General features: G+C 44.9%; 1 protein-coding gene across 1 annotated transcript; it reads left to right on the top strand.

Moving 5' to 3' along the window:
* Positions 1 to 13,577: 13,577 nt before the first annotated feature.
* Positions 13,578 to 16,668, top strand: LEFTY1 (left-right determination factor 1). The gene is made up of 4 exons (XM_074820621.1): positions 13,578 to 13,842; positions 14,720 to 14,954; positions 15,789 to 16,028; positions 16,329 to 16,668. Exons 1-4 carry the CDS (start codon positions 13,578 to 13,580, stop codon positions 16,666 to 16,668), a joined length of 1,080 nt encoding a protein of 359 aa, XP_074676722.1.
* The last annotated feature ends 5,542 nt before the right edge of the window (positions 16,669 to 22,210 follow it).

Here is a 22,210-nt window from a genome sequence, read left to right as displayed (position 1 = left end):
GAAACTCATCAGCCCAGCTTGCTGTTCCTTACTTATCTGCCTATTCAAATATATCTTAATGGATTTAATTCAGGCTTCTAGCCTGGCAGCCCTTTGCTATCTTTTAATCTTTGCCTTCATCTAGCAATCTGTTTACAAGCCTCAATATACCAGAGGACTTAGTGTGGGCATTATGGAGTCTTCCTTTGAAAGGCCGGAGCATTAATATGTGTATAATAAAAACAAACAAATAGAAAAAATCTAGACAGATAGACAGATTTAAATGAACTCTAATCATAATACAAATAAGCAAGCAGCAAGTGTTGATTTAAATTAACAATTTACACTTTGTTTCTCTCTAGACAGTATTTTTGTAGTGCTGCTTCTCATTCATAGATAATATGTTGATTTTCAAGGTAGAGATAGCCTTGCATTAAAGTTGGAATGTATTTCTATTAATCAAGAGAATCGACTATTATGCAAAATATTTAACCAAATATATCTAGTGGTATGTGAGATAAATTTGCCTTGCTTTTCTTTTACATTTTGTGTCTCATAGGAAATGGTGAATGGGATGTTGGTATTGATGCTTGAGTGTGATTCATTTTTCTCATGATCTTTGTCAAGTTATATTTGGATGAAAACTGGAATTTTATTAAAATGCACAAGTAACTGCAATCTAAAATAGCAATACTGAAAAGTACACAACAAATGTACAGGAGAAAAAAATAAGCTTATCACATCATATTTTGCATTTAAACTTGGTTGATGAAATAGTGAATTATTGTCCCTACTGTGTGCACTGAGCTGATTGGTTTTGATCATCCTGGTTATGTCTAAAGAGGTGTCCCTGTGAGTGTTCCTAGGCTTCTGTACCGATACCCCAGCTATAAACACTGCCAAACCCAGCCGCAGCAGCTGCCGAACCTTGCGGTAGGCCTGTCTGGACTGAGACAGGCCTATGCCTTATCAGGGCGCAAAGCGTGGACTTCCTCATCACTCACCTGTGCGCAGTGTGAGTTTTTAAACCTCTGTTTTGCAGATAGTTGCAGCTGGAGAATCTGTTGCTGATATATAGGAGTTTAAGGTTTATTATTAGCTCATCAAAATGCAGCCGCTGTTGATGTGACACACTTTGGTACAAAACTAGGACAGGGTGACCTGAAACATGGATGACTTCATTGTTTTCTGAATACACATATTATCTTAATGCCTATCCATGCGTTAACCCTGTGTGTATAGAAGCTGAAGGGAGTTAATGCATAGGTGGCATAGCACTAACTATAATTAAGGCAGCTCCCTGAGAGAGAGAGGGAGATGGAGAAACCATGTGCCACAATCTGGTCTCTCCCACTGAAGAGGACAACACCTGGCCACATGACGCACTGCACTGAGGTGAATCATGGAGCAGCTGTGTCTGTCACCAGTGTAAAATATCAAACCACTTACAGCTTGTAATGTTTTCCTGTTGGGTACAATATACATCAGTTTTAGTGAAGAACTCTGGTGTCCTCAGGAGCCCCGGTGTTCCATAGCTTCCCTGACCGTATGTAGTAACTCTTGTTGCAACAGTACTGGGGTGAGATCTGGACAGACATTAGCATCCTTGCCTTGGGTTCTGCTTTCCCTGGAGCAGAAAGCTGGGTGATTGCTAGTCCTGGAGCCACAAAACCCTCCAGGAGATCTTGCAGTCTAAACCACTGGAGGGTCAAGTCAGCAGGGTTTGCTGAACCTTGGACTGAAAGTAAATTCTTGTTAACCAACCTCTCAAATCCTGTTTTTATCGTAATGGATTGGAAGAGGAAAACTAGGTTTTTCTTTTTTCAAATACTACTCAGTTTGACAGCTTTTAGCAAATTAGTCATTAAAGTGGTTGGTCTGCTTTATCCATTCTCTAGCTGCAAAGAGTCCAGTGAGATCCCCAGCTTTTAGACTTAAGCATAGGGTTCCAGGGCCTTGGTGATGACCCGTCCTGGTTCACTGGCTTGACTTCCCTTAAAATGTCAGCAGCAAACACACAGCTTGAACATTAATAAATCTAATTTACAATATTTTTAAAATGTGAAAAGCTTAAGCCTTAATATACATGGTTATATATTAAATAAGTATATTTTTAAAAAATAAGAATATATTTGAATAGAAATCTGGATTAAATAATTTTTAAAGGACTTTTAAAATGAGTAACCTTTTTCTTCCTTGGGTAAGAATTCCCTCTTCCCACTTCTGGATTTACATATGAAAAAAATTCAGAGTGCAGGTTTTATTGTAATCTCAGGTTAACTCAAAGTAAACCCGAAGCAGCAGAACTAAGAGTTACACTTTATGAGCTTCTGTGTTCTGCCTAGGAGCTTGCACTGATAATTATCTCTGTAGATTTGTGTGTCTCAGCCTTTAGAAATAGGCCTGATCTGTTAAATTCAGATTTTGGCTTTGCAAAGAGCCGAGGAGGTCCCTGTTACATTTTCCACTGCAGCGCTGACTTGGCTCCTTTACAGATACATGTATCTGCAGCAGGCGAGTGCAGGGGGCCACTAATGACAGCAGGATGATCCTGGTGAGCCTACGCAGGGGGTGAGGTGCCAGCTACGCGAGGCGCAAGTGTCCGGGGCGAATTGGTGGCAGGATGCAAAGTGGCTTAAGCAGGAAGCCGTGAAGAGCTATCGCAATGGCAAACAGCCATGACCAAGGGCAGAGTGGCTTTTTTCAGAGAGGAAGATCTTGGACCCAGGGCCTGGCTTTACTAGAGCATGACTGGAAATGGTGGGGTGCAACAGCATCCAACCAGTTCCACATGCACGACTGCCATTTGAGGCACACTGTGGGCATGTGGGTCCTTGCTGGGCACTTTCTCCTCCGCTTTAGGGAAGCAGAAGAGTTGCCTAAATCCTGGCCTTTCCTTAGCACGGGATCACCTGTTGGACATACTATCACCATACCTTCTGACTTTCCCATTCTTATCCCTCCCTATCCACTCTTTCATTCCTCTTTCTGTAGTAGTTTATTTCCTCTTCCCATTCATCCTTTCTCATATTTCCTTTTCTGTGATGATTTTATTTTCTCTAAATCTCTTTCTTCTCTTTCTGTTCCATCTTTCTCCTTTCAGGTGTATGCAGAGTATAAAGGTATTCCCTTGCATCTCTTCCAGCTAGTACTCAGCATGTTTGACATTGCCTCATGAGTGAGAATGTGGCCTGATCTGTGTGAAAAGGGAAAGTAATGTAGTCACTGCAAACTGAGCTTAAACACATGAGTGATCTATGGATCAGTGGAGAACTTTCTTCCCTGTAAGTAAGCAGTAACAGATGGCAAGAGGGATATCTCTTGTTTTACTAAGATACTTTATGAACAGTAATTGTTAGAGTCTATTGGTGATTAGGGTTTTGTTGACAGAAGCTGTGGTTGGCTGGTACCTTTGAAAATCAGGTTATTTATTTTAGTGTCTAAATACAGACTTGAAAATTTTGACCAAAGCAATTTGCTCAAGGTCATTATCCTGACTTGGGGACAGAACTGGGAAGAGAGTGCAAATCTTTTCAGCTTTCCCTTCCTGTTGATATTCTGTACAGTTTCAAGTAAAGCAGGTGTTTATATATTTGGATTTAGTAAAGCAGATGTTTATATATTCAGATTATATACCAGATTATAATGAAGTGAGTGATCAGAACTAATTTGGGAGGAGTTAAAAGCAGGTCCTGTAAAGTGGCACAGCCACTTTGTGGGAGTTTCTGGAGTCAGATGGACTCCGGGGCAGAAGAAAGATTTCATGTTGCATGGGAGCACCTCAGCAAACTATTTCTGCCTTCACAACACAGTGCACCTTTCCTTTTACATCCTTGTCTGGATGAGTTCCTGGGCACACCTGAGAAAGGTGTAAGCTGGCACTGCTGCACACAGAGCGCTGAGATGAGCAGACCTGAGGTTTAAGGCCCCAGATTGCCAACCGCTCTGGGGAATGGCAAACCAGGTTGATTGTAGTTCCTTTGCACCGTAGCTCCTGTGAAGACTAGGAGGGTTTCGTATGTCAGCCCTATTGAACTTATTATTCAAATTATCGCAGTGACAGCATTTCTCAGAGGGCATGAAATTGTGTTAAGAAACCAGTTCCCATCCACTTTCCTTAGGAAACAAGACTGTAATTGCTGTGGTTTCTGGATCAGTTTCAAGGCAAGCCCAGGCAAGAGTATATTTTCATGTTCCATTATGAATTGGAGCATTTTCTTATTTAGGACAGCATGTGTTTAAGAGTTTACCAGCCTGGAAACATGGTGAAGTCCAGAGGTAAGCTTTCCTACCACAAGGGACTGAGAACAAATCAAGTGGTGCAGCCTCTAAAGAGTTTTAAGAGCCAGTCTTCCAAGTCTGCTGCACATTGTGATTTTCAAATCCCTTCCATTGGATTTGCAGAACCTGAACTTCATTGAAAACAACATTTTCCTGTAGTCAGCCTTTGAGGTGTTCTAACAGATCTGGTCAAACTGAGTAAGTATCTCAAATTAATTCCCAGGTCATCTGTGTCTCTGCTCTGATTGTAGTAATTTATTTCCAATTTTGCTGTCACAGAGGCAAAATATTCCTTGCTCTGTTTTAATCAAAGCAGAGAAGAGGGACTAGGCATCTAAGTTTTGCTCAAATAGATGAAAAATGGACTCTGAATTCCTTTTTGTGCCTTTGAAGATCTTCTCCACATGTATGATTTGTCAAAAGACCCTGTATTCTATACTGACAACAGCTAAAGCTAACAGCCATGCTGCATAAATAAAAAAAAATTTTAGTCACCATGTCTTTACTACTGTTATTCAGCCTGGAAAGCTGACAGATACAATCTTCAAATGCGTGGCATTTCCTGCAGATTCTCATGGTGAATCCAAAATTACGGTTCAGAAATGCATTTGGTTGCTATGTGGTAATGTTGGCCATTCCTGGATTAATGCTTTTGAATAAGCAGATGGCTAGGTAAGAAAAGAAAAAAAAAAAAAAACCAAAACAACTGAAGTTTGTGTTTCACGCTTCAAGTGACCTGGCCAAGTGTGGCTAGATTTCCTTTTAAAATCAAATGACCATGATGCATCTCCCAGGGTCCTGTAGTATGAATGCTAAAAGGATTAAAACTAGTCAGGTCACACAGCTTTATTTTACTCTTTACAAGGGCCATGTTAAATCCGAGACTTTATACCCCTTGTTTACATAGATATTGGGTACATGGCAGGAAATTACGTAATTTAACCTGTGCCATGAAGTAAAATACCCCTTTGTGTTCTGCTTTAGAGTCAAATACACAAGAAACTGTATTTTCTCCAGTTCTTTCCTACTGAAGTCTTTTTCATTAAAAAGTAATAACATACCCAAAAAGTTACAAAAGCAATACAACAATAATATAAATATTTAAGTGGAAACAGCTTTGTAGTAACTGCTTGAGTAGAAACAGTCTATCCACACACCATCCTTTCTGAACATTGCTGCATTGTTTGAAGGCAAAAGAAAATTAGGGGGCTATTTTGATATTTGTTATTATGCAATTCTCAAAGGTGTAACAAGGTACCCAATCGAGACAGAAGGGGAATGGAATGAACAGCATGAATAATAAATCAGCGTAACTAGTAAACAGCTCACTAGGTTTTAAAAAATGAGTTAATGTTAATTATTTGAAATTTTATTAATAGATCTAAAATCTTTTAAAATGCATTTCAAATACTCTATAGCCCTTTAAGACCATTCTCAGAAGAGATGGCAGAACTCTGAAGACAAAGAAAAGATGACTGCAAAGTTTGATGCAACGTTTACAGCCAGTTAAGCCTGGCTATTTCTGTTTAAAAAGAATGAACATTAAGCATTGGGATGAGGGATTATAGTCTGATTCAGATCATCATTTCCAAGAAGACTGTTTTGTATGTCTTGAATCTCCTGGCCCCCCCCAGAAGCCTCTCAGACATCCTCCCTCAGTATCAGCCCAGCTCACCCAGAGCTCCGGCAGGCAGGTCTGGGGTTGTTGCTGGACCCATTCAGAACTCCACTTCATCATCCTTTTGATCATGGCACTAGTGCGCTGTTAACATCAAGGAAAAAAGCCATGTGCGAGTAATTATTTTGAAACCGAATACATCTTGGTTCCATGGTGTAAAACCTACTGACACACAGTAGCCCCAAAGTCACTTTAGCAGCAGATGTTACAGACAGAAAACAACTATATAAATAGTTTAGCTCATTTTCCTGCTGTAGCAGGTATCTGTTTTCCAATCAATATATTTGCTAAGGCATTGCCCAAGTTAATTTTAAATATCTCATTGAGGACTAATGGAAGCCTTTGGGCAGTTACTCCACATTCCATCTGATGTACCAAATTAGAGAGGTCTAAAGTATTTATCAATTCTATCTTGTTACCTCTGTGCATGTTATGACTTAATTTTGTCTTCTACAATCTTGCACTGGCTTTTGTAATTTTCTGTGCAAGGAACAGCCCTTTTTCTTTTTTGCATCACACTAACAAATTACTATTTTGCATGACAGATCACAATGCTTAGCAGAAGAGGTTCCTTTTAGATCTCACTCATCTTGGCCTGCAGAAAAAAAAATATTCCAGCGAAGTTAGTGATGCAGATTATTAAATTTTCATTAACATGTAGTTCATAATCTTTCTGCTTTGCAGCTTCTCCTGGTCATTCCTTATCTATCTGAGTCAGGAAAAAGCGATTAATTTTCTCTTTTTCTTAGCAAAAGAGGAAAGTCTGTTCAGTGAAGCAAAAGCTATTAGAGTTAAAATTAACTGGAGGAAATACAGTCAATACTTAAGCCAGGCTACTCACTGCCACAGACGCAATATGAGTAGTATTGCAAGTGTATTAACATGACAGGACAACAGGGGCATTTCTCAATTATTGGAAGGCCACTTGCTACGCAAACTTGGCACAGAATCTGTAAGGGGTATGGGACATAGAATCATTTAGGTGGGAAAGGAACTTTAAGATCATTGAGTCCAACCATTAACCTAACACTGCCAAATCCACCACTAAGCCGTGTCCCTAAGCACCACATCTACACACCTTTTAAATACCTCCAGGGATGGTGGGTGACTCAACCACTTCCCTAAGCAGCCTCTTCCAGCGTTTGACAACCCTTTCAGTGAAGAAATTTTTCCTAATATCCAATCTAAACCTCCCCTGGTGCAACTTGAGGCCGTTTCTTCTTGTTCTATTGCTTGTTACTTGGGAGAAAAGACCAACAGCCACCTCGCTACAACCTCCTGTCAGGTAGTTGTAGAGAGAGATAAGGTCTCCCCTGAGCCTATGTCTCTTCAGGCTAAACAACCCCAGTTCCCTCAGCCACTCCTCATAAAACTTGTGCTCTAGACTCTTCACCAGCTTCGTTGTCCTTCTTTGATGAGCTCCAGCACCTCAATGTCTTTCTTGTAGTGAGGGGCTCAAAACTAAACACAGCGTTCGAGGTGTGGCCTCACCAGTGCCGAGTACACAGGGACAATCACTTCCCTAGTCCTGCTGGCCACATTATTTCTGATATAAGCCAGGATGCTTTTGATCTTCTTGGACACCTGAGCACACTGCCGGCTCGTATTGGTGGACAAGCACCAAACTTTCAGAAGTCCATAGAGCTGTATCAACACGGAGCCGAGCTCTCTTGCTAGCACCATGTGCATTAAAACCTCCGGCTGCCACATTTTTTTCCAGCGTGCCTGATGCCTCCCTCACACACAGGTGCCCTTCTCCCAGCCAGACGTGCTCTGGGTCAGGCAACTGAGTGGGTCACACACTGAGCCCTCTTGGTGACATTCGCTGGAGCACGTTGGTTAAAGGCCAACTCGGCAGCAAGCACTGCCAAGGGCAGGGAGAGCCCGTGCAGCCTCTCAGAGCCTCACCAGCCCTGCCTGGCCTGGAGGTGGGCTCTCACTTGCATCACTAGAGCAGGAAAAGCATACTCTTAAAAAAGCTGATAAACTTTTACAGTGTAAACACACAGCTGCAAAGAGGGAAAAAAAAAAAAACCACATCATTTTAACTAGGCAGGTAAATAGGCTCTTATTAGAAAATTAAGTTCTGCTCCTACAAAATACAACTATCTCTCAGTAATGGGGACATTCCTTAATGAAGTGGACTGTGACAGTGTAAGGCAAGCAATTTAGGGCCGTATGCTTATTTATCTGATTCAACATCATTTGCTAGATGTCAGCATTTTTGCTAGAAGCCTTTTTTGTAGCCATCAGAGTGGTAACAAATCCTGCTTCCCCAGCTACAGACAAGGCACAGACTAGGGCGGTGGGGAGGAGACTGCTGAGGGGACAGAAAAAGCTGTATTTAAACAGTTGTGTTTGCTTTTCTGTAAAAAAAAATGTCTTGGAGATCCCTTTTCTGCCAGAACACTGGCACTTTGCAAATGCTGCCAACACAAACCCTGCAAGCAAGCCAGCTGACATCAGCTGACCAAGGACATGGTGGGACTTTGGACATTTTATCCATTCCTCTTCAAACAGGAGACCTTTTGTCTCGTCTGTTTGACCAAAACAAGCCCATGAGTAAAAGCAGAAGCCTGCCTATGGAAGACGTGCTTAAGTCAATGCAATCTAAGATACACAGCACCAGAAGTTACCTGAATTGAGCTCAGATCAAACCAGGTTTGCGATATCTCTCTCAAATAAAATGGGGTTTTTACTATACTGGATACATTGTGGGATAAATGCATAAGGGATCATTATCCCTGTTGCTGCCTGGGGCTTCATCGCCAGCATTTGTAAGAGGAACCCAACAGAACATGTGATCTGTAAGATATTTCCCTTGGAGATGGCCAGTTCAGTCTGGCCTAGACTGGTGATGAGGAAAAGCAGGCTCATGTCCTTGCCTAGATTAAGTGAATTGGATAATTTTTGTATGGCTCAAGTAGTTGATTGTTTGCACCACAAAACTTGCTACTGAAACTGGCTCCTTAGCTGACAGACAGAGTAAATATTAGGGACTGAGGCTGTGGTTGCAGTGTCTTTGGTACGAGATCTGTGCGCTGTCAGGTCAGAATAAACATGGTTTGGCTCAGACATGGGAGACAAAGTTATATTTCCCACAGTCATATTATCCAGACTCCACAAAACTGATGTAAAGTCCATTTTATGATTTTATGCTCACTGGGGGGGATGCATGGAAATGCATATGTAAGGACAGGTAAGTCAGGCGATACCTGATCAAGCACAAAGCCTTTTGGCACAAAAATTGACACAGCCAAATTTTTGGGACAAATCAGAACCAACAGAAAGGATTTAGTGGAGATCAACACTCTGCATTGAGTGGCTCTGCTGTTTTCAGTCTGGCCCTGGGAGCCAGATAAAAGCTTGATGTCTTGTGTTATCAAGCCAGATCTTATGAAACTTTTCCATGCCAGACTCTTGCAGGGCAGGCTGAGGCTATGGGGAACACGCATGCAAACTCCAGTGAGCTATACTAGCCCCACAGAAATCCTGGGTGCTGTACAGTGAGAAAGCTATCCATGCCCTAATGAAAGAGTATCTGTCTCTAGAGGTAGAGAAGGACTGAAAGCCACTGCCCTAGCAAGAGTTTCCCAGTATCTTTCAGCAGACGTATGCCATTTTCAAGGAACAAGTATAGTACAAATCAGAGCATTTCTAGACCAAGCCAGGGGCTGGTGGTGTTTGGAGCTAAAGTGACAGACAAGTGTGATAATAACCCTGTGTCCTGCTCATTTGCTCTTTGTACTGGAAGAATTTCTCAAATTTCTCAGAGGTCTTGCCTTTCTGGAACAACAGTCCTATTGAGGAATTACCACTAGTCGTTTTGCATCATCCATGGAGCCACACAGGGTAAGGTGTACATCGCCCTTCTCTCCTTGCATAAAGGCAACATCAACATACAGTATGGGCTGCCTCTCTGGCAGGGGGATGAGCGTTGCGCTGTGTTGCACCCCCAGCCATGCTTGCACCAAGGGCTTGCTAAGCCCTGAGCCCAGCGCATGCTGTCTCCTGCTCTGGGTGACATCTCACTCTCATCCAGCGCTGAAGGTTCTGTGCAGCTCAAGAGATGGGAAATGGAAATGCTTTTTGTCTCGGCCACTATTTAGAAATTAGGCATAAACCCAGACTGAGTGAAATCGAGCTGCTGTCTGCTGACAGTGGGGTGGCTTTCCAGCGGTGGGCTTGGTGAGCTCCATGTTTGCTGTCTGGACTTTGACACAGGGCTGGTCCCTGCAGAGGAACTGGGGTGCCACCACCAGCACGGACTATGCCAGTCAAGGAGGAAGCCAAAGATGCCTGTGAAATCCCGCTTAAAAGTGTGTAGCCTAGGTTTAAAATGCTGGTGGGAATATTAAGTTTGAAGCTCAGGCTGGTGGCTGTTGGGGTGTGTTGGTGAGGCAGCACCAGAGGACATGCCTTCGTGCATAGCCCACAGTTCACTTCCACTTTTGAAACCTCTAACCCAGCACTTCACATGACCAGCCTATTGTTAGCTATGTAAAACTCGGTGTGCTTAAGACTGAAAAAGAATACGAAACAGAACCTCTACTGGAATTCTTTTTTAACTCTTTATACCTGAAGTTTATACCCGCATCTTAACCACTACTATTTTTACTTCCACACTCCTAGATTAAAAAGACCCTAACTTTGGGGAAAAACAGACCAAAATCTATGTAGAGATGTGCTCCCATCTCTGTGCCTGTTGCACAAATCAGGGCATTTCTTGGAGCACACAAAAACTGTTGCCTTTCACATCACTTAAGCAAAGGCTGTTCTAATATGGGCTCAATTGTAATACAAAACAATTATGTCCATGGAAATTCAAATCTTGAAAAATTAAATATTCAGGTCCTCACTGACATACTGCAAATACATTTGAAACATTCTTGTTTCCCAGGATAATAGCTACATAATTAAGCTAAGCCTTTCACACTTTCTCTTTGAACCCATTGGATTTATTTACCAAAAATCATTGCATAGATATGACCAGCAAATGTCTTAGGGAACTGTTTGTAATTAAATTAAAGGCTTAACTACAGAGATTCTCTCTTCACTAAGTACTGGCTTTTATTAAAACAGCAAGTTGTTCATACTTCATCCCTTGCATCTTCTTGAAATCTTCTGTTTGACATTTTGAATGTGCCATGCAGGTTCTAATACACATTACACAAAAAGAGCTATTATAAAATTCCTGACTTTTTCTTGTTTGCATGACAGAGGGGGAATGGCAAATCCTCCAATTGGACCAGATAATCACTCTCCTGTGAAAAGCCTACAATCCACATCCTCTGTTTTCTTCTTAGCTGAGCTTTGACTGTGTTTGGTCAATAATTTTATTTTACGTGTGAAGCCCATAAATCACCTTCCAATACACATTGGACAGTGAAGAGTCCTGGTAGATTAGACATCAGTCACAGGAGAAATCACATCCGGATCCAGGAAAGCCGGGTGCTGCTGGAGCAATCAGGCATTTTCATTTCATTTTATCATGGTTTTTTGAAGAGCCCTCACTACATGGTAGGACCGCTCTCTGGAGCGAGGACTAATTGGATGGATAAAGGTTTAGAGGATCAGGTCTTCTGACATGAGAGAGAGACTATTAAAAATCCATGAACTGCAGTTTTATCCAGGTGACTGTCATTATATAAACATAACAAATTCAGTGCTGAAACTGAGTTAGACAGCACTTATAGAGCACATCTGAAGGAAACTTTGTCAGGCACCTGAACATTGCTTAGATGCAGTTTGTGACCCAAGCCTCTGAAAGTGGCTCATGGTGTGACTGCATCTGTCCCACCCCATGAGAATCAGTAATGTGCCATTTAGCTGGGGAGGCAGTCTGGAGGAAACAGCCAGGCAGACGGAGCCTTCCAAAGGGGCTGAGAGGCTCACAAAGATTTCAGCAAAAAAACCCTTCCCTCCTCTTACTCACAGGAGCAGGAGTTTTTGGCATGAGTTGAAGTTGAGGCAGTCAAATGAAGTGGATGTTTTACACTGTTGGGGAATGAATATAACAGAAAATATGGATTTGTTCAGAGAAAGATGCTACACAAAGGGAAAGATTAAAGAATGTACTGCCTTGGGCCATGCATAAACTGTTAGTTCGTAGTCTATGGTTCCATTTCAGCCTTAAAACTCAATTCAACTAAATAAGGTGCCCCTTTAACATTTAATGGAGGCTTTATCATGTTTAAGGAGACAAGTTTCTTGAAAGGTGGTAAAGACAAAATGGGCAATAACAGCAGTGTTCAGTTAGGCTCTTTCAGATGGCTTTGTTGCCTTCCTCTGTGTACAAAACAGGCTGCCTCAGCTGACGCTTGTTTTAATGAGTGATGAACCTCAACTGTGTGTTTTTGTACACGTTCATTACATTGGGTCTTCCACCCAGACTTTCTCAGCCTGGTCATTGGATGAAACTGGACCAATGTTAAATCATTTACCGAGACATATAAAATCCAAAGAACTTTTGATGCTGAAGACATTTGTATGCATGCTTAGGCCTGTTGCTGCTGGAGAGGATAAGAATCTGCCCCAAGTGCCATGCTCCTTCACACTTCTATCGACCACATTTTAGATTTTTTCAATTCACTTCGCTTGGGATTGGTTTCAGAAATAGACTTCCACATCTTATGTCAGCAAAGACCAGGGAAGCAAAGGATGGGAACTTCAAGTTTAAAGGTAGACTTCAAGGCAAACATCCAACCCTCGCCCCCAGCCTCCAGGTCAGCTTTCGTCTCTAGAGACAGCTCTCTATTGTTGTTAATAGTGTTCAAAATACCAATATTCTTCATCTATGTTGTGGAAAAGCAGAGTGGATTCTCATGTTCACTGAAAGGTGATCTACCTTTATATAAAGCCGCCTTCTTTTACGTACAAGTATTATGAAACCCATTGGAATCCATAAGGACTGATGGGATATTTTTCTAAAATGTCAGGCCTGTACATCTTCCACCTTCTGTGATTCAGAAGCAGCGTAAAAGGCCATAAACCATTCAACTGCTGTGATTCACTGCCCTGATTCATATACTTGATACAAATATTCAGCGATCAAAGCAGTACCTACCCCCCAGAAAAGATTTTAAATTATTTTTTAATGCTGGCCATAAAGATGGACTTTCAGCTAAAGCATTACTCTCCTGACTGATATTGGCTATTTTAGGTAGCAAGTCTCTTGTGGTAAAGATTGATGCTTCCTTTAAGAATCATATGGTGGGGCACATAACGCAATGTACTCTGCAGATGTGTTTCCTCCCTGACCTAGTCAGAACATAAGACCCTGATCGCTCAGGGGTTTTCTGAGCAAAAGTTTGCAGAGAATTCAAAAAGGATGGAAACTTCTTCCCTGTGAAGGAATCTGGAAGCTCCCCTAAACCTGCTTGTATTAACTTTAGAGTAGATGAAGGTGTTAAACTGGCATGTGTCTACCAACCGGGGAGTGATCCTTTTAAGTCCTCTGCTTCGGCCCGACTTGTGGAATTTGTTGTGCCAGTGGGACGAGGCTGGCTATAAAACCCCGGTGCAGGGGACCTCCGTCCCGCTCAGGCAGCCTGCCACCACATCTCTGCTGAGAGCAGCCCCGGGGAGACCCCCCCCTTCATCTCTGCCGGGCAGGCGGCCACTTTGCCGACAGAGGAGGATGGACGTGAGGTTCACTTGGATGCTCTGCGTGCTCTGCCTGGTTGTCATGGTCCGAGCGTTTACCCAGGACAGGTTCAAGGAGGTGTTGCTGAAGCAGCTGGGGCTCTCTGAGGTCCCTAAACTTCATAAGAGAGACTTGGTGGATCTGGTTATCCCAGACCACGTAAAGAACAAATACATCTCCATGCTGAAGCGCAACAGAGTGAAGCGCCGAGCTTTGCCGAGCCTGGCTGGCATCCTCAGGGGGATCCCTGGCAACACAGGTAATGTGTCTGCTTCGCTGTCGGGAACTCACAAAGCACTGTGCCGCTGCCAGGGCAAACTGCCCATGCTCGGCCGGCCGGCCGCAGGGCAGGCAGAGGCAAACCCACGGGGGGAATGAGGTTTGGGTCTGGCTCCAAGCCTGAGCTGGGTAGAAGAGATGCATGTAACAGCATCTTAAAGATTAACACACACTAGCAACACCTTGCACCTGGAGATGGGGTCCCACAGTCCTTGCAGAGAACAGGCTGCTGCTGGAGCTTGATAGAAGAGAAAAGCCTTGGTACCCATGAAACATTTTGTGCAGGTGGAAAAAAAGAAAAAAGTCAGTAGAATGTGCAGACCTTGCAGGTTTTGGGTCAAAAGTCCAAAAAGCCCTTTAATAGGAGTCACACCTCTTTGAGGATGTTTCACTCTCCCCCGACTTTTGGTTTTTGTCTGGGAAAAATATCAAGGAGAAAATCAAGGACACTTAGAGCTTGTTTCACTTTCAAAAGACATACATAGCAGCCCGGACAGCAAATGAAAACACTTTTTCATTGCAAGTGGTACAGTTTCTTGCTTTCATGCCCAGTGCTGGCACAAAATGTGGCACACCTTTTATGGTTTGCTCAATTTAGCGTCAAATTATATAGAAGATTTCTTTCCTCCAGGTTGCAGAGACTCAGACATAGGAGAATTAGGGCATTTGCAAGACATTGATTCAAGTATGCATTAGAAAAGGTGTGTTTAGTGGCTGTCTCTGCCACAAGGACTCGATGTGGGAGCATGGAAAGAGTGCGTTGTGATGATAATTGTGGACAGTGTGGGGATTTGCTAACCAGGATGGCAATGACAGGCTGTCTGTTTTGTTCCCAACGTGCACAGGCATGGCAGGAGAAGTCCTCTACTCTGACACCACCACGCGTCAGAACCTGATCTTTGACATGGAGGGCAGAATACCTAAAAACAGCGAAGTGACAATGGCTGAACTGAAACTCTTCAAAAAGCCTCTGGACAGAGCAAACCTGCCTGCCAAGCAGTCTCACAGGCTCGTCTCCAACGCCAGAGTCAGCGTGTACTGGGTGCAACGGCAGCAGGATGGTACCAACAGGACCTCCCTGATAGACTCCAGGTAGGAAAGGAACCTCTCCTGAAGCCAGGACTCTAGTTACAGGGTATGGGTCCTCTGGGCCGGGTTTGGGTGTCATGCATTTGTGCCTCCAGTCAGCCTCATGGGGTTATGTCTGTAGAATCAGGCTCTATAGCCTCTAAACCCAGAATGAGTTTGTAAGAGCAGAAACTAAGTTAAGACTGAATATATGATGATTCATTGAAATAATCTATTTCTGTGTCAAACGATGCTGTGTACTGCTAGGTCTTCCCTTCTAAAACACTCCACTTGGTTCACTTCTCTCACTCTCTAACTCGCATGGGTTACTGACTGCTGGTACTCTATCCATCGGCCGTTTCATTAGTTGGTTTAAATAAATAAATTATGCAAAAAGCATCTGATTCTGTAGCCTTGTGCTCTGTGGATGTTTTACAACCCTTGAAGGCAGAATTAGACATCAAATCAATTTTCTGGTGGGTAGAAACTTACAGCCCTAATGCAGCTAGGACAGGAGCAGGTGGGAGTAGTGGTGTTTACCAGGCCATTGTCACTAATACTGAGGCTGCATATAATCCTGCACTGCCGTATTTCTGTATGAGCATGAATGAATACCTTGACATGGGCATGCACAAAAGGTTTTATTTAGCCCTTCCATGTCTCTTAGATCTGCATGCTTCTTTTTGAGGTGTGAATTAATTGCCATGGGTGCTCACCCAGAGCACTCAACAAAAATTATCGTGTAATCAAGGTACATGACAATCTGCAGGAAGCAAATTATTCTGCTGCAATAACAGCACTGTGAGCCCGGGCTTTATCTGATGGGCTTTTCTCTAATGCCAATCCCTTGTCACACAGGCTGGTTCCTATACGTGAGTCGGGCTGGAAGAACTTTGATGTGACACAGGCCGTTCATTACTGGCTGCGAAACAAGAGGCGGGAGCCAATGTTCCTGGAGGTCTGGATTGAAGGAGAAAGGGTAGGCAGCCATGCCTCAGAAATGGCCAAAGCTGTGCGTTTCACCTCTCAGGACCCCAAGGATAAAGCCCTAGGCAAACCTGAACTGGTGCTTTACACCCTTGACTTGGAAGACTATGGGTATGTATGAAACCTAAATCTGTACTGTCTCCAGTGTAACTTTGCCCCTGAATTATTGTACTGTGTGTGCCAACCCAGGACATGCAGCTCTTGCCCTTGTGAGGGGAGGAGTTAGAAAGTTGCTGCTGAATCACACCTCTCCTCTTCCCATATTTGTTGTCCAAATATTCAAATGAAGCCCAAGCATGGCCCAAGTTTCACGTCTCAGGGCCCACCCATGCTATAAACAGGAGGATTATTTCTCCCACCTTCCCGGTTTCCAGTTACAGCATCAGTTCTTGTTTTTCCCTTGGTGCGCAGGGGCCCCGGGGACTGCAAGGAGGAGGCGGTGACGGGGAAGTCCACCTGCTGCCGGCAGAAGCACTACATCAACTTCCGCGAGCTCGCCTGGACGCAGTACTGGATCATCGAGCCCGCAGGGTACCAGGCTTACCGGTGCTCGGGGGGCTGCCTGCAGCCCCCCAGCTCGCTGTGGCACTTTGGCTACGGGGAGCGCGCCTGCGCCGTGGCAGAGAGCTCCCCGCTCCCCGTGATGTACCTTGTCAAGAGGGGCAACCGCACCGAGATCGAAGCGGCCGAGTTTCCCAACATGGTCATCGAGAAGTGCAGCTGTGTCACAGATGGCATGGCGCTGGTGTGAGACGTGGGCGGCCAGCCAGGGACGTCACCCAGTCCCCCGATTCCCTGCAGCCCTGCCCAGAGCCACCCCAGCCCCCAGCCCCAGGGCCAGCAGTAAAGGTTCTGGGGGGACCACCAGATACCCTCCTGCAAGTGCCAGCAGCAGCTGGGGTGGCAGCTCTCCCACGCACCCTGCTACCCTGAAGAGAGGGTGCACTTAAAGGTCCATATAGCTGGGCTCAGGGGAACATCCATCTTCACATAGACCTGCGTGAGGGGCACCTATGAAGCCTACCGCTTCTCAGGGCGGTATTTCATTGCATTTGATTGAGCTGCATCCAATTTATTTCAGTCCCCACCCCAGAGTACTGCAAACAGCTACAGGCAAAGGAGTGATCATCACCAGGTGAGGAGTAATGCCTGGGTTCAGCTTTTCATTCTTAGGCTCCTGGTTTTGATCCTTGTCTGTCCAAGTCATGTTTGTGGTGATTTGGAGAGCCAAAGCACTTACATGTATATACTGTATACACACACACGTGTACATATATATAGTATATGAATATATGTATGCATTGTCTACATAAATATTGGATATATACATACTGTCTACATACATACATATATGTACATAAAGTATTGTCTAGAGATCAGAGGAACATATATATGTGCGTATGTATTGTATGCACATACACACATACATAAAATATTATCTGGAACTCAAAAGATTATATTTTTGGCCCCTGCGCCATGGGCTTAGCACAATTTTAGGCAGAATTTAGAGTCCTGAAGTCAGTGGGAATATTAAGACTTAGGTTTGCTCATGTAAGTAACAGTTTGTAGAATCATACCCCTATTTTTCTGGTTGTATATTACAGTTATTTTGATTTAGGGATATTTTCCAAGTTTTGAGTGCTTTCTAACTCAAGGAAACAATAAAATACAATTATTAAAGTAGTAGCCATGTGTTTGCTTATATTTATTCTTAGGTCTGAAAGTGGAGGGAAAAAAATCTGTCATATTTCTGAACATAGGCCAGTGCCCAGCTCCTATAAACACACACACAGTAACAGCTCGTGTCAGTTACCTGTGTGATCCTGCCTGCTGCTGGTAAAGCTTATCTACTCAGGCAGGGACAGGACTGGGCTGAATCGGCAGGTGGAGCAGAGCCCACACCACCAGCCCTTCTCCCTGAGCTGCTGCGGTGTTTAAGCCGACGCTTTCTTGAAGAGAAATCCTAGAAACATATCTGACAGGCAAGAGGTGATGCTCTCTGTGTGAGCTGCAGCAGTGCAATGCCAGAACCTGCAGGCAACCAACTGGAGCTGTAGAGATGAGCTGTCTCCCACCCCCTCCCTTCCCAGGTGAAGCCTTTTAACCCTGACCCTTCCTTATGGACATCTGACCAACACATCCCCTGGAGAAAAGCAATCATAATGTGGTTTAATCCCTTTTGGAACTGTACTGAACTGTTGGCCAGGGTGTCACCAGTGACAATGATGTCCACATTTTCTGTCAGATTCCTTTCCTCAGTTCATAACCTACTGAAATACCAATGCCTCTGGGGATGAAGTGGTCACGGCTGTCCTTCTCTGTGGGATGTGGTCCCTGAGGCCCTGGATGAACCCACTGCTGGTGGGAGGACTCTGAAATGAGTTTGTCTGGTTAGACATGGTGGCCATGGGTCATGGACCAGGTGTAAAGAGGGACCCATTGGACCCTGCAGTGGCTGTGGGTCATTCATCAGGAAGGCCGAGATGTCAAGTGTCCCTGTTGCCGTGCAGGACCCCAGGTCTGAGGTCATCCAGGCATCTCTACCGTCACCTTGGCCCGTGGGTAGGCTGGCACCTTTCACTTGTGTAAATGCCTGTGGCAAAACAGGAGCTTTAAGGGGAGAGAAAAAAAGCAGAAACAGACTCACCAGTCACCAGCGCTGGGCTACAGCACCATGGGTTACTGGAATCAGAATTGGATGAGCCCGATCGATCTCTGGCCATTTCCTTCTCATGACTATGTAGCATCTAATCATCTTAATGACATTGGCATTCAGCCCCAGTTCCGCTCCACCCTGCTTGGGGCAGGGCATAGCCTGAAGGCCATGAGCTCAGCTATCACCATGAAGAACAAAGCCAACGATTTATCCACGCACTCCTGGGGAAGAAAGTGTTTGAACTGGTTCCTGCCTGAGAATGAAGAGCATTAACCCTGGCTTCCTTCCAGCCTCCAGCCCTTGGACTCCAGACATCACCCCCAGGCCTGGGAGAGATCCCATCCAGTGCAATCAGGGCCAGGCTGCGGCGGGAAGCGGGGAGTGGAGCACCACAGCAGGGATGCGGGGCTGGGACCCGCCGGGTGGACAAGGGCTTCTCCTCCCCTCCACCAGGATCCTGCACCGTGTCCGGCTCCCCTTGCTTTGCATCTGGCTCCCTTCCCTCTGGTGTCCTGTGGACACAAGGTACATAAAAGTGAGCGGTGGGTCTGTGTGGATGTGTGTCACAGCTGGGGGAGATGGGGAGGGGGAGGCGGTGGCCAAGGAGACCCCATGTACTGTGGGGAGAACTGTGGGCATTGCCAGGACAGAGCACAAATCTGTGAGCAATCAAGCCCTGCCAGCCCTGCCGCCAGCATGGATACTTACTTATAGCTAGGGGAGCCACACAGATGTACGGCATCTCCCTCCCCAGACCCACTATCCCGCTGCGTTCACAGCCCTCCAGCCCAGTGCGTGGTCCCGTCCTGGGCCGTGAGGCCGGTGGTAAGCACGCAGCTGAGCCCTGAGGAAGAGGTGATTTATAGAAAGCTATAAGCATAGATAGGCTGGGTGGCTACACGCCAGGCTGGGCATCACTAACACCCATGTCTGGCATCTCGTGTCCCCATCTCTTTGTGCCCAGTCTGTACCCCTGTCCCTTCCCAGAAGCTGCACATGGGGCCTCCTGCAGACCCTGGTATTGCACAGACCCTCCCTACCCTGACTCTGTGCACAGCATCACTGACAGCTGTTAAAGTGGCTGAAAAATTAAGCTTCTTAATTAAAAATTAACCAGTTCACTATTGTCTCAGTATGATGTATGCTGTGGCTAGTTTTTAACCCACATTTGGATTGAAACTCTACACTTTTGGGGGGACAGGACACTGCTCCTCAAACTCCAGCTGGCTTTGCAGTGAAAATGCAGCAGGCTCAGAGGTCAGGCTGATGTGGGGAAGGCTGCAGAGATCTACAGCGCAAACTCCTAGGCAGAAATACAGCCACACTGGGGCTTTTTCAGACATGAGCCTGTGCTGTGGGAAATTATCTGCCAGCCTGTCATCTTCAATCCAGGCTGAATTTGCTGTGATACCTTCTGTGTGCTAACTCGCTGTTTTTATATCGGTACAACTTGTAACACATACAAAGGCTGTCAAGCTGTCATGTTATCCTTTTCGTCTGAGCGGCACCACAGTCTCTGAGGAAAGGCAGAACATCTTACGTACCTGGCAGCAGTGTGGTTCAGCGTTAACATTTATGCTGTGCTGTAAAAAAAAGAAGGAAGAGCAGTGCAGTGGGATAATGAGCCACATATAAGCAGAAGCAATTTCAAAAAATTTAAAGGTGTTTTAAGGCAAAACCAGCATTAAAACATCAGCCATCCTCCTGTGCTACTGAAAGCACAGAGCACCCACGTGGTGCTTAAGGAGAAGGAGCTGTGTGCTGTTCACATTAAGGGCTTCAACAGCCCTGTTAGTCCCACGCTTAAAGTTAAGCTCTTGTGTAAGCATTCGCAGTGGCAGCGTGTCCGAGTTAAAGCTTATCGCGAGTGTGAGCTCTGACCTGCCTTCATGGGACTGCTCACAAGATCTGTGAGGTCCTGCAATATTTAATGGAGCTGGACATGGGGAAATCTACTGGTCTCACGAAAGCTTTCTTATGAGAGGCTTGGGCAGGACAGCAGCACTTTCTCTTTCCATTATCATTGCATTTTAGGAGAAATACCAGAAATTTTAAGCCACATTAAATGCCACTGCTAGCTGAGTTACATTGCCCTGCCTGATCCTTTCATGGTTTCATTTGAATGGAGGCTGCTCTCCCATTTTCTTTCAAAATCTATGAGAAGTTGCAGCTTTACCCTGCTGGTGAGACCTTATTTCCTCTCCCTTTTTTTTCCCCTTTGCATTTCACAAACTCCTACCAAGAGTGTCTGACACTTTGCCTTTCGGGGCAGCCTTCTAATTGCCTGTGTAAGTGGAAAGTCAGATGCCCAATCCACATCCCAGCAAAGGTGATAATCAGGGGAGCTCCTGGCTTTGGCTTGGAACAGCTGGAGTCTGGGAAAGGGGAATCCGGGGCAAACAGAAGGGGGGAGGAGGAGATCCTACAGGGCTTTGGTATTTTTAGAGGAGCCTTTTAACAGTCTCAACATCTCCTAGTTTTTGACATTAATTTAATGTGGGATTAGCTCCCGTGCAAAGGTAGCAGGGACCTGAACCTCCTCTGTCCATTTATGGAGCAGGTGCAGGAGAGCAGCCTGCACATCAGCACATTTCAGAATAAAACAGAGTAAAAAACTAATCACAACTGCTGCCTTCTGGCCTACACTCCAGGGGTACAAGGGCACTCTGGAGCTGTGTGGGTGCGGGGTTTCTGACAGCTAAACCAGAGGTACAGAATGGCCAACAAACAAGTTTTAACTGCAGCAGGAAATGGTTATCTGGACATACTGGGTGCTGGAAAGTCGTGTCATCAGTCCACAGCTCTCAGTATCCTTTTGACAATTGCTGAATTGGGGATCTGTGTTATTTTTTCCCAGAGCTATGTAGTAATTTTGTTTTGAAGGTATTCCTAACATGTGCCTGCATTGTGCTGTTTACATTTTTCCTCCTCCTAACTTTCTCAGTGATTTTAAATGTTTCCCTTTGAAAGCCCAAGTAGCTGTATCCCCTGGAAAAGTGTGTTTTCTCTTTGCTGAAAATGAATGCAATCAGGTTGCAGCTGCTACTTCTAGGGTGACTGCCAGCTTCCAGCCCAGTGGTCAATAACTCTGTCACCCTTAGGAGGTCTCGGCTAGTTACTGTATGCTTGATACAACATCACACGGCCATAAGGTACCACCAGACACCGTGTTTTCAGAGATGTGTAATATTTCCAGCAGATGTTTCACAAGCCAGCTGGCTCCTTATAAACACTGCTCTTCTTTCCATACATCCCAGGTAGGTCTTTCAAGAGCTTCTTGCTCCTTTCTGCGCTCCAAGTTTTGTGCAAATTCCTGATCCCTTGTGCCCGGTTAGAGACACGTGGCGAACACAGTGGGGAGAAGGAGGACACGCAGCACAGGCATTCAGGCTGCTGGGATGCTTCCCAAGCAGGCACAGCTGCTGGGTCTAAATCCAGACTAACCGTCCTGGATTAGCCAGGCCCTGCCCAGGCTCTAGCTGTGCTAGAAGGCAGCGGTGCCTGCCCAGACCCTCCTGACAGCTGGAGGAGGTCAGAGCAGTTGTCACCTCCACACCTTCAGGTGCCATTAGGTATGTTAATCTGCAAAGCCACCTAATTGCTAAGTTATAACTGAAAGCAAAGCCGGCTGTGAGGT

Source organism: Strix aluco, chromosome 3, assembly GCF_031877795.1.
Source record: "Strix aluco isolate bStrAlu1 chromosome 3, bStrAlu1.hap1, whole genome shotgun sequence".
NCBI classification, from domain to species: domain Eukaryota; kingdom Metazoa; phylum Chordata; class Aves; order Strigiformes; family Strigidae; genus Strix; species Strix aluco.
This window is presented reverse-complemented; position numbering and strand designations above follow the sequence as displayed.

Coding starts and splice junctions, on each gene's coding strand:
- LEFTY1 (XM_074820621.1), top strand. CDS start 13,578: ATGGACGTGAGGTTCACTTGGATGCTCTGCGTGCTCTGCCTGGTTGTC. Junction 13,843..14,719: donor GGGGATCCCTGGCAACACAG/GTAATGTGTCTG, acceptor GCATGGCAGGAG/AAGTCCTCTACTCTGACACC. Junction 16,029..16,328: donor CTTGACTTGGAAGACTATGG/GTATGTATGAAA, acceptor CTTGGTGCGCAG/GGGCCCCGGGGACTGCAAGG.